The sequence below is a fragment of the Nanorana parkeri genome, unplaced genomic scaffold, assembly GCF_000935625.1.
Source record: "Nanorana parkeri isolate BGI_ZX_2015 unplaced genomic scaffold, ASM93562v1 scaffold622, whole genome shotgun sequence".
Classification (NCBI taxonomy): domain Eukaryota; kingdom Metazoa; phylum Chordata; class Amphibia; order Anura; family Dicroglossidae; genus Nanorana; species Nanorana parkeri.
Genome location: NW_017306890.1, coordinates 527049 through 540129, shown reverse-complemented (window position 1 = coordinate 540129; position 13081 = coordinate 527049). Strand labels below are relative to the sequence as shown.

The 13081-nt window shown below is 45.7% G+C and overlaps 1 protein-coding gene across 1 annotated transcript in view; it reads right to left on the bottom strand.

The window, feature by feature from the left end:
- The window catches only part of LOC108792271 (protein kinase C-binding protein NELL1-like), a 187751-nt gene that overhangs the window by 29575 nt on the left and 145095 nt on the right, over positions 1–13081 (bottom strand). Inside the window, exon 4 of the mRNA XM_018563012.1 lies at positions 9315–9455. Coding sequence (XP_018418514.1) covers positions 9315–9455 — 141 coding nt within the window. The remainder of the gene's footprint in view (positions 1–9314; positions 9456–13081) is intronic.

Genomic DNA, 13081 nt, shown 5'->3' with positions numbered 1-13081 from the left:
GGGGGTTATTACTCCAAGAAATGCAGAAAACTCATATTTTATATTTTTCCGCTTTTCCATCTTTCTGTATGAGACGAGACGAACAAAAATCGTATCAGTGGGGTTGAAAATTTTGCAACCTAGTTTTATTATGTTTATTTTGTAATGACATGGGGCGGAGATACCTCCTCATTACATATGCATGCTGTGCACCCCAGGAATGCTGCACAGTGATTTGAGCTTTGAAGTTCCTTCCTCTCAGTACGAGCGTTACCATTCTTAAAGCTGAACGACGGGCGCCAAAAACATTCATTTACATGTATTACTTCATATAAATCCACTTCACAAAATGCCTTTACATACCCAGATATTACCTTGTGAAAGTAGCAGTGGCATCATCACTGTGCTGTACATAGCCTGTGCAGAGAGCAGAGCTGTGGGAGTGACCCGGCAGGCCCCACACACTTCAAGAGGGGATAGAGATAAGACCAGACACCCGGCACAAGGAGAGAGCAGCAGTAAGCGCCGCGGTCTTTATTACAGGAGGGGGCGGAGACAAGACCAGTCACCCTGCACAAGGAGAGAGAACAGCAGTGAGCGGTCTTTAGTACAGGAGGGGGCGGAGACAAGACCAGTCACCCTGCACAAGGAGAGAGAACAGCAGTGAGCGGTCTTTAGTACAGGAGGGGGCGGAGACAAGACCAGTCACCCTGCACAAGGAGAGAGAACAGCAGTGAGCGGTCTTTAGTACAGGAGGGGGCGGAGACAAGACCAGTCACCCTGCACAAGGAGAGAGAACAGCAGTGAGCGGTCTTTAGTACAGGAGGGGGCGGAGACAAGACCAGTCACCCTGCACAAAGAGAGAAAGCAGCAGTAAGCCGCGTTTATTACAGGAAGCTCTCACACTGGATTACTACACAGATCTGGAAGAAATACACAAAGCTCATGAAGATTCCAGAAGTCCCCAAGGACTGTTCCTTAAAGTAGAGGGCAACTTTTTACTGAGGGAAAAAAAACACCCGGTGATCACACCTGAATGACCTTTTTATTTATAGAAAAACAAATAGAATTAAAAAAATGCAGGTTTTGGATTATGGAGGCGGCACTTACATACATCACATCACATCACCAACGGCATAAAACATCTTTGTGTGCAATGCTCGGCCGCACACAAACACCGGCTTCCATGCCACCAATTAAGGACATAATATTCATCCGAGAACGAAAAATCAATTCTTTATTACAGATCGGAGGACAGCCTCACGTCCCCTCCTAATTGGATCATGCTTTTTCCTCCCTGTTCAGCACCCTCACCTCAACGGCGATCCGAGGGTCGCGTTAAATTAGCCCGCGGGCTGCTAAATTGACAGATATTTCAGAAATTGATTTTTCACTTCCACCCTCGGGGCCGAAAAAATAAATAAACCCGTCTAATTTTCAGCACGAATAAACACGCATAATTAGGCTGGGTGAGGTGAACCCGACTCGGAAAGAGGATGGAGGAGCAAAGCGCAAGGCTGGCTGTGCGGTTCATGGCAGAGAGGGATTTAAAGGAGAACTATGGGGTCAGTGTTTTTCCCCATAGTTCTCCTAAGACTCACAGGAGGACACAAACTAGCGTCCTCCCGTCACCCAAAGCCTAGTATATAGAGAGCTACAGCTCGCGGTATACTGAGACGCCGCAGCCGGGACGGATCCCAAAATCACTGTCGAGATCCACCCAGCTGCGTGAGTGACAGCTGGCTCTGCCTACCTAGAGGCAGAGTTAGCTGTACCCGCCCCCTCCCCCATCCGTTACGCCAGTCAGCGCAGGAGGATCGGAGTAGGGGGGGGGAGAAATCCCTGCAGAGAGCCGTGAGTGACCAGTCACCGCTCTCTGCAGGAAGATTGTCGAGAGGTAAGCGGGTGACGTTATGTGTTCGCTCACTTCCCGATCTATTGAGCCGACCTGTGACAGTCTCATTGTCACGCGTCGGCTAGAACTATGAGGATGAGCGATTTTTCACTCACCTCATAGTTCTCCTTTAAACAGGGCGTGTGGAGGTGGATGCCGCAGGTGTCCTGTGAGTAGCATGGCGAGGAGGCAAGGACCACTATTCTGAGTTTCGTTAGGTGACCCGGTGCCACCCAATAGAGTGCGTCACCAGGGGAAGAAGAGGAGCCACTGTATACAGACCACAGGCATCCGCACACTGTGGCAGCCATTTTGGGTGAGCCAATATTCTGTTTAACAATGGTGCCCTAGTGAGGATTTGGCCATGATGATGGGTGTCTTCTGGACCCTATAAATAAAACAGTAAGCCGCTGGTGGTGTAGTGGGATTTTGATATCAACCCATTTATTTCATGTTGATATTGATCAGCATACACACAATTATTATTATAGTTGGGTTACTGAAAGGTTTAGCTTTACACATATGATAGATATATTTATGATGAATACTCTACTTTCTTATTTGCAATGTATTGTAGAGAATAATAAGAAATAATTATGAGTAATAAGTCCTGCATTTATATATTGCACAATTATATAGTGGAAACACCATATCTACATATAATACATATATAATAAGTTGTATGAATAAGTAACATGTGGAACATTTAGCTTTTTGTGTCAACGTATTTAGAATTCATGTAGGACATTAAGGGTTTGTAGATAGAGGTAACTAGAGTTCATGTAGGACATTAAGGGTTTGTAGATAGAGGTAACTAGAGTTCATGTATTACATTGAGGGTTTGTAGATAGAGATAACTAGAGTTCATGTAGGACATTTAGGGTTTGTAAATAGAGGTAACTAGAGTTCATGTAGGACACTGAGGGTTTGTTCTGACAAAGGGGGCGTGGCCCCGGAAACGCATCATCAAAAGGAGTCCTGTGTTGATACACAGGCATCTGTGCAGCTGATATTCAGATATCGTTCTGGCTCATCTCATATGGTTTTACTGATTCTCCTTTGCGAGTATGTTTTTACCTTGTACTTTAGCTCACATTATTAAAAACCATCTACACTAGGGTGGGCGCCCTTCTCTTTTCTTTTCTCCCATAGTGTTGCAGCTTCCCAGGCTGAAGTGGGGCAGCACCCCTAGTTATCCTCGCTTGCACTTCATTTTCATCTGTTAGTCATTATTGGCGCTTTGGATTTTTTTCTCATTGAGGGTTTGTAGATAGAGGTAACTAGAGTTCATGTAGGACATTGAGGGTTTGTAAATAGAGGTAACTAGAGTTCATGTAGGACATTGAGGATTTGTAGATAGATGTAACTAGAGTTCATGTAGGACATTGAGGGTTTGTAAATAGAGGTAACTAGAGTTCATGTAGGACATTGAGGGTTTGTAGATAGAGGTAACTAGAGTTCATGTAGGACATTGAGGGTTTGTAAATAGAGGTACCTAGAGTTAATGTAGGACATTGAGGGTTTGTAAATAGAGGTAACTAGAGTTGATGTACGGCATTGAGGGTTTGTAGATAGAGATAACTAGAGTTCATGTAGGACATTAAGGGTTTGTAAATAGAGGTAACTAGAGTTCATGAAGGACATTGAGGGTTTGTAGATAGAGGTAACTATAGTTCATCTAGAACATTGTGGCTTTTTAGGTCGAGGTAACAGGGGTTCAAGACAAAGTCATAAACAACTTTCCTGACCTTGGCTTAAGGAGCAATAGGTTCAATGCCAAGACAGCCGTCATCTCACCTTGATGTGAGGGAGTCTTATCAAGACAAGAAGGCCCATCTAATGTTCTTGGCGTGATCTAATAGAAGCACAGGGTGGCTTCACTATCTGATTTTGAATGAAAGCTCAACTGCATCAAAAGGAAGGGAGATATATTTGTTTAAGTCACACCTGGCTTCCCCCAATGGGATTAGGTAATGGTGCCATTGCCCTATGAAATCATGTAAGATATGGACCATCATGATGGGTCCATTCTTGGGGTAGACCTCACCTACTGGCTCAAGTCATCGGAAAGTCTTCTTTTTTTTTCCTCTCCATTCTTTCATCGCCGCTGTTCCCGCGGTGAAGCTGATACACGCTCTCGCCCGTACGTTGACGAGCGGAAATTCCATGTGCAGATTGTGAATTGTCAGTTTTACTGTTGTTAATTAGAGTTTATATGGCTCCCACGCTTCTCGTACACATCCGTATACGTCTGTCGCCGGCAGAAGACTCTCTTTAGTTTTTTTATTTATTGCTCTTGAAGCATAAAATTCTGTGACTATCCCGCGCAGCGCGGAGCGATTATAAAGGTGTACCCGGAGTATATACTACATCTAATGATCGCAAATCAAAGGGACATTTCCTTCTTAATGTATCACTGAGGCTAAATTCAAACTATAGAGGTATAAAAGTGCTGCGTGTTAATGTGAATTATTACAGGGGATGTAAACCCTACCTGCATGACATTTAGTTTGCTATGTGCACTGTGTATCATAAACAATTACCATTTACTTATTTTTCACACTTTATTATATCTTATGGCAGCCACTTCCTGTCTACATGCACGCCAGCGATGGCTGCATGGCATTTCTCAGGGTGGGTTTCCTGGTGGTGACAACAGTGGGCCATATTTGTGAAATGTGTGTTGAAACAGCCACTTGCTCCGAGCGCCAACAATCATCCCGCGTTCAAAGGCTGTTACATCGCGTTGTTTCCCCGTATCTTCAGAAACAAATCACTTCTACTGTCGTGGTAACCAACCCGCTTCCCTATTTATAATGGTCTGGCCCTCTAGCAACTTCAGCGCCAAATTATAGCTCATTTGCCTACAAACGTCAGGTGGTCATAATAATCTGGCCACTCAGTGTATATAATAATCCGGCCACTCAGTGTATAGTCTCCATTAAAAGCATGTGTGACCGGGTGACAACAAAGGAGCACAGTTGGGAGACAGCAACAGAGAGCTGTCACCCTATAACAGGAAGTGCCCGAACAAGGACCTTCATGGCAGGATCACCAGGGATTAAAAATGTCTTTTGAAACAACATTAACACGTTAAAGGAGAACTATGGGGTCAGTGTTTTTCCACATAGTTCTCCTCAGGGTCACGGGAGGACATAAACTAACGTCCTCCCGTTACCCTAAGCTCAGTATATTGGGAGCTACAGCTCGCGGTATACTGAGACCGCCGCAGCCGGGAAGGATCCCGACAATACTGTCGAGATCCACCCAGCTGCGTGATTGACAGCATGCAGGCTGACTGGTCTTGTCTCCACCTCCTAATGTAATAAAGCTTGCTCACTGCTGCTCTGCCTTGTGCAGGGTGGCTGATCTGGTCTCCGCCCCCTCCTGTAATAAAGACCGCTCACTGCTACTCTCTCTCCTTGTGCACAGTGACTGGCCTTGTCTCTGCCCCCTCCTGTAATATAAACAGCTCTCTGCTGCTCTCTCTCTCCTTGTGCAGGGTGACTGGTCTGGTCTCCGCCCCCTCCTGTAATAAAGACCGCTCACTGCTACTCTCTCTCCTTGTGCAGGGTGGTTGGTCTGGTCTCTGCCCCCTCCTGTAATAAAGACCGGTCACTGCTCCTCTCTGTCCTTGTGCAGGGTGACTGGTCTTGTCTCCGCCCCCTCCTGTAATAAAGACCGGTCACTGTTCCTCTCTGTCCTTGTGCAGGGTGACTGATCTTGTCTCTGCCCCCTCCTGTAATAAAGACCGGTCACTGCTGCTCTCTCTCCCCTTGTGCAGGGTGACTGGTCTTGTCTCCACCCCCTCCTATAGTTTTCTGCAGACAGCCTGTAGTGGGTGGAGCCTGCTGGGTCCCTCCCACAGCTCTGCTTTCTGCTCCGGCTTTGTACAGCACAGTGACTTTGTGACTGTTACTTTTACAAGATAATAAGTCGGGTCCCAAAGGCATTTGGTCCACAAAAGGGGACTCAGATCCTTTCTGGGAATTGAGGAATATATTTAAATGAATGTTTTTGCACCCGGAGTTCAGCTTTAAAAAAAAACTCTGTACAAAGTCTACCAGCAGTAAATATAACCTCAGTAAAATAATTTAGAGGAATGGATACACACGTACAAACTGCAAAGTCATTACAATAAAAGTAGGAAGTAGAGCTAATAATAATAATAGATAACGGCAATGATCTGCATTTAGAAATACACTCTGGCTTAGGCGTAATTCTGGGGAGGTTATTAATATTCAACGTGGAGCTCACAATTCTTTTACCAACTAATTATACTGGAATTTTCTTGCTATAATCCAATAAGACGTGTGAAATATCCTCCGAAAATTATGCAGCTACAACAATCGTCCTTTTTCTTTTTCCAGCATGAAATGAGAGCCCCGATTTAATCATTTCTAAGACTGAATGCTCCTATATTGGCAGTTAGTCGGATATATGGTCTATAGGGGGGGAGGGGGGTGGGGGGTTAAAGTGAACCTGTCACAAGCATGGGAAATTCAAACTTAGCATGTGATGAAGAATGTCTGTGAAGGTTCTCATTCATCCAGGTCATGGGGTATATCTGTAAGAAATAAGTCAAGGCAACTTGGACTTGCTGTATTTTTCTTGAAGACGTTTCACTGGACATCCGACCAGCTTTCTCAATTCAGAAAAATACAGCAAGTCCAGTTGCCTCGACTTATTTTTTACAGATTTAAGTGATGAAGAAATACATCAGTAGGGATCAACTTTAGTGACAATTGCATGTGAAAATATGACTAGATCCGGAAGGATGGGCAGCTGAGGCTGTTGTTGCAAATCTCCATCTTTCTTCTAAAACTTAAAGGAGAACTATGAGGCGAGTGCTTTTCACTCCTCCTCATAGTTCTAGCCGACCTGTGACAATGAAACTGTCACAGGTTGGCTCAGTAGATCGGGAGGTGAGCGAACACATACCGGCGTTCAATCACTTCTCGATCCTGTCACGGCTCTCTGCCGTGACAGGGGGAGGGACTGGATTCCCCGCTCCGATCCTGCAGCGCTGACTGGCGGAACGGACGGGGGAGGGGGCGGGTACAACTGGCTCTGCCTCTAGACACTCACGCAGCTGGGCGGATCCAGACATAATTGTCGGGATCCGCTTCAGCTGCGGCGTCTCAGTATACCGCGAGCTGTAGCTCCCTATATACTGAGCTTTGGGTGACGGGAGGACGCTAGTTTGTGTCCTCCCGTTAGCCTAAGGAGAACTATGGAGAAAAGCCCTGACCCCATAGTTCTCCTTTAAAGATTATCTAAAGCCTGGTATTTATTGCATGTTGAAAAACGGCATGAATACAAGTACAAAAAATGTGATTCTGATTACATTTTGAGGACACTGATGACCTCTTGCTTGAGGTGAGAGAACCCAGGGGTCCTCCCTGTCCCCGAGATATCAGTAGAATAATGCTTTTTTAGTCTCTTTTTGCACTTGAGCTTTTGGACTTATAAAAGGATTTACTTGTATTCATGGTGTGTTGGATGTTTTTGCATATGTCTTACATGGCAGGCTGGGCACCTTGAACAGTATGGTGCGGGATGGGTTGTTAATAGGTTTTTATTATATTTAAGTTTGTAAACCCTTTAGAGAGATTCTCTCTGCTTTTTGCTCTGGTGACCATTGTCTGAAAACTAAGATCTACTTTTGCAGGAAATATTTAGAGTTTCACATTAATTTAGATGCCTAGATCTCTGGATCTCTACTGATCATTTGGACAAGTTTTCACCAAAGTCAAATAATTGGCTTTCAGCATATTATTTTTTTTCCCCAAGCTTTAAGAGTTGAGCATGGAGAGGGATAGTAAGGCCTAGTTGAGGTCTTGGGGACAAGGTAGTCCATGGCAGGGATGAAAAGAGAATAGAAGATGAAGGGTAGATAAGAGCTTTATAGGTTTAGAGGAAGGGGGAGGTGGGTTGGGTACAGAGAGGAATAGAATGTTGCCTAGTTGAGGTGTTGGGAACAAGGTAGTCCCATGGCAGGGACGGAAGAGAAGAAAGAAAATTAAGGATAGAGAGGAAATGTAGAGAGTTGAGGGGGTTGAGTGTGGAGTGGATGGGGTTTGGCCCAGTTGAGGTGTTGGGACAAGGCAATCCCATGGCAGGGAACAAAAAAGAGAAAATTAATGGTAGATAAGAGTTTTAGATGGTTTGGGAAAGGGATGGGGGTGTTGGGTGTGGAGAAGGATAAAGTGTGGCCTAGTTGAGGTGCTGGAGGCAAGGTAGAAAAAATGAAGGGTAGAGAAGAATTGTAGAGGGCTTAGGAAGGGGGTAAGGTGTGTGGAGAGGGATAGCATGTGGTCTAGTTGTAGTGTTGCAGACAAGGTAGATTCATGGCGGGAAATGGAAAAAAGAAGAGAAAATAAAGGGTAGAGAAGAAATGTAGAGGTTTAGAGGGATGTTGGGTACAGAGAGGTACACCATGTGGCCTAGTTGAGGTGTTGAGGTAGTCTCATGGCAGGGAACGGAAAAGAGGAAATGAGGAGTAGAGAAGAAATGTAGAGGGTTGAGCAAGTGGGTAGGAGGGTTGGGTGCAGATAGGGATAGTGTGTGGCCTAGTTGAGGTGCTGGAGACAAGGTAGAAAAAAATGAAGAGGAGAGAAGAATTGTGGAGGGCTTGGGAAAGGGGTAGGGGGGTTGAGTGCGAAGGGGGGCATAGCATGTGGTCTAGTTGTAGTGTTGGACACAAGGTAGTTTCATGGCAGGAAATAGAAAATTGAAGAGAAAATAAAGAGTAGAGAAGAAAAGTAGAGGGTTGGAGGGGATGTAGGGCGCAGAGAGGGATAGCAAGTGGCCTAACTGAGGTGTTGGGGGCATGGTAGTCCCATGGCAGGGAACGGTAAAAAAACTTGGGTAGAAAAGCAATTTAGAAAGTTGGGAAAAGGGGACTGGGTGCAGAAAGGGATAGAGAGTGAGGTTCTTTACAAGTCATGGGGAAGACGGATGGGTGCCCATGTGGACATGCCTACTTTAAAAGAGGTGTAGTAACTCAGGTTATGGGAGAGAGTGGAGCCCATAGAAAACGATCCAGATGGAGATTTAGTCTCTTGTCTGAATCAGTCATGTAACAGGGCTCTTAATTCCTCCCTACGCTGAAGGCGGGTCCTTCCATTGACTCATTCATTCGATGGGTGGGTGTTGGAGAAGATCGCCAATGCCTCAAGGTCACACTATGTCTTTCTCAAGCTTCGCTAATTTTTTTATAAAAAAGTTTTTTTTTTTGTACAAATATGTCAATTCCTTTAATGATTATGAGAGTCCCGTCACCATATTTACATGGAGTTATTATTATTATTATACAGGATTTATATAGCGCCAACAGTTTGCGCAGCGTTTAGGAAATGAAGAGAAAAGATAAAAAATAAAAAATATATAGATAGATAGATAGATATAAAAAAAAAGTTCTCGAGCGAGGTCTGCTTACCAACACAGGACTCCCCAGATATGGAGTAGGTCCCGTTGTCATGGAAACCGCTTCTGCACTCACAGTGGTACCACCCCGGGAGGTTAGCACAGCGGGAATGGTTGTGACACTCTATGATGCCCTCAGCACATTCATCAATATCTGCCTCGGAGAAAAACACAAGCCAGGCAGAAATTAATTTCCTTTGACACTGAAAAGAACAAAGCATTTGTCTATCATCCGTCATTGTAGGACTTGATCCCAGCGTACACACAAGGTGATCGGCTTTCATTTTGATTTTTTTTTTTCCAGTTAAACATTGAATTCTTTTTTTTTTTTTTCAAGAGCTTAGTAAACTACTGGAACAGGGCTGGAGGGCAATTCATTACCATTAATTACTGGGAGGTCGATCGATGGACTCTCTCTCTTCCTAACTCGCTGCTTTTATTTCCAATGCCGCGAGGAATGTAAGCTATCGAGCCCTCGTTGGGGGGGGGAACTTTTCCACCAGTTGTACGCGCGTATCGGTAGCGGATTAAACAAAAGCCGCGACCTCTGGCTGTGCCGCCAGACTCGGAGGCCGTGACATTAGTAACAATGTTTTAAGTAGATCCAAACCCCCGTCTTTAAAATCTCACAGAAGCTTCAACGTGTCAACGTGGTTTTCAATCTGCGCTTTTCATTAAAATGATCCCCCCGTGATCCTGCCATGGTGGCCCCTGTGCAAGGCACTTCCTGTTATAGGATGACAACTGTCTCTCAATTGTTCTCCTGCCTTGTCACCCCTCATGGAGACTGCAAGTGGCCATGCCAACACATATTGTGCAAGCATGGTCCACCATTGTCACCATCAGGAATGCAATTCTGCTAAGCAATAATGGGTAGTCAACGCTGGGGCGAGTGCATGTAGACAGGAAGTGGATGAAAGAGGCTTTGGGAGGTGGACAGGATGGAAATGGAAAAAAAAAATTGTTTTTATGACTAATTAAAGGCACATGTGTATGATACATAGAGGGGGATTCATAAAATCTGGAACAGTTGCCCATGGCAATCAATCAGCTTCTTTTCTACATTCTTTAGTAAACTAAAGAGACAAGCTGATTGGTTGCCATGGGTAACTGCTCCAGATTCTGTCTGCTTCAGCTTTGATATATCCTCCCACCCCATAGTACTTTAGCAAACCAAATGCCATCCGAGCCAGGGCTTAGACCAATCTTCAATCAGACGTCTATGCGGCTTATATTTTGCCTTCCCTGGTTCCTTCACTCCCCTCCCCCTCATCAACATGCTGATAAAATCTTCTTTTAGACCCAGTGACATCATCACTAGGTCCCTACACATCTGTGCAATGCAGGCATATCATGGCTGGTGGCAGGGTCTGGCAGGGTGCTGTATATAGTTTCCTGACAACATCATGGCACCCTGCCTAAGTACTCTACTCAGGAGCCCTCAGCCCTGATGCAAGCAGTGGGCGGGCTCTTGGGAGTAGTTATGCAAATATCAGAATGCCTTGATGGGTGGATATCAGTCTGGAGGAGTGGACGTACCTAGGTGCATGTAGACCACCCTAGGTGCATGTAGACCACCCTAGGTGACTCCCATATGTGTTGCTGAGCCTCCATGATTGAAGGAACTGAAATCCAATGAATGAAAGGGATGGGCCAGGGGAATTTCTAGATGATGCTGGACGACTTCCAGCCAGGAAAGGAGGTGGGCTCTGTCTGACTTGCTGCATCTTCTAATGTACACTGTGAGGAGCTCCCAGTGTGCAGAGAAATCAGAGGAAGCAATTTCAGTCCAGGAGAGGAGCCGGTACAACTGTGCAAGACTGAAGGGAAGGCCGGAGTTCAGATTTAAAGCATATGTCCACTTTACTCTCATACCAACTAAACCCCACAGTGTACCAGAGTATTTCTGTTACCCATGTGCCCTCCCCCCCCCCCCCCCTAGTAGCTTTTCCCATTATAGGTACTGTATATGTGTATTTTAATGCAATTTGTAAAACTTGGGATGGTGGAAAGGGGAGGTAGCCCTATTTTTATACAATATTATACCCGGGGGAGTCCTTCTCTGATCATCAGTACATAGTCACCTGTCACATTGTACATGAATCCCCGGGACACTCGGCCACACACAGCTCACTAAATACCCAATTACGCGGATTACAGATTACAGCGACAACGGCCAAGATCCGTCATTTCGGCGGCGGCGCTTTGTGTGTATAATCCAGAAAATATTGTGGCCCCTGCAGCGACGGGAGCGGCGCACGACGTACAGGTGGTGAGCGAATTACATTGTGTTACAGAACGAAAGCCCAAGCCGGAGACTCTTCTCTGCAGATCCCACTGTGAGACCTTCACCGGCACAAGGACGGGGTAACGGATGACGGCGACCGCGCCGCTGCCATTCCCTGCGCCCCACAGAGACATTCTCATTAGGCGCGTGAATTATTACGACACGTGTGCCTGATGTCCACAGAACACAATGTATAGTTACAAAGATTTTATTTTGTCATTTTGTTTTTTTTTCTTCAATTTCAAAGGATATTCAGTTGTTACAATTTCCAAAGCTGAACCTGATTTAAAGGGCCAGTAATCCCCAAATCAATAGTAAGCTAAATGTGAGATTGTAGTCCATCCCGGGAGCGAGCTTGGAGCGGTGACTACTTTACAACACACACAGGGACCATGGGGAACAGACGTAGCCCCCCCTCCAGAAGGAAGGACAGTGTCAGAGATGATTGGAGGATCTACAGCCGAGTGAGACACAAATAAGATACATTGTTGCTCAGAGTTCAGGGACTTGAATGTATTTTTAAGGTTTAACTCCTGATTGAATGAAAACCGGCTGCAGAGGACTACAAATATCAGCAATACATTATACAGCAATGCCAAATACCACCAGCTATAGAAGACTGCATATCCCAACAATATATTATAAAGCAGTGATGAATGGCAACCGGCTATAGGGAACAAAAAATCCCAGCAATGCATTATACAGCATTGCAGAATAATTTGAAGCGACATACTTTGTGCTGCCTCGGGGTGCCGGCCTGATGTCTCCAGCGGAGGATCTCAGGTGGATGTGCAGGGTCTCAGTAGGGCTGTGTGGGGTCTCAGGAGGCTGTGTGGGGTCTCAGGAGGCTGTGCGGGGTCTCATAATTCTGTGCAGGGTCTCATAATTCTGTGCAGGGTATCAGATGGGCTGTGTGGGGTCTCAGGAGGCTGTGTGGGGTCTCAGGAAGCTGTATGGAGTCCCAGGTGGCTGTGCAGGGTCTCAGGAGGCTGTGCAGGGTCCTGGAAGAGCTGTGTGGAGTCCCAGGTGGCTGTGCAGGTCTCAGGAGGACTGTGCAGGCCTCAGGATGTTGTGCAGGGTCTCGGTGGCTGTGCATGTCTCAGGAGGCTGTGCAGGGGCTTAGAAGGGCTGTGTGGAGTCCCAGGTGGCTGTGCAGGTCTCAGGAGGACTGTGCAGGCCTCAGGATGTTGTGCGGGGTCTCAGGAGGGTTATGCAGGGGCTTAGAAGGGCTGTGTGGGGTCTCTTTAAAACAACTGTCTTTACGCATTGCACAACAGTACATTCCAGGAGACGAGAACAACAACTTGTTTCAAAAACATCTTCTGTAAAGTCACCCCAGCAAGTGAACCTGTTATTATTGAAGTGTTTGCTCTTTAATAATCCCGTATTATAATGATGATAACAGACAAGAACCCGACATTAGCATAAAAGCAACTAATCATTAGTAAAACATAGAATCATTTTTCTTTGACAATAGGGAGGAAGGGGGGGGG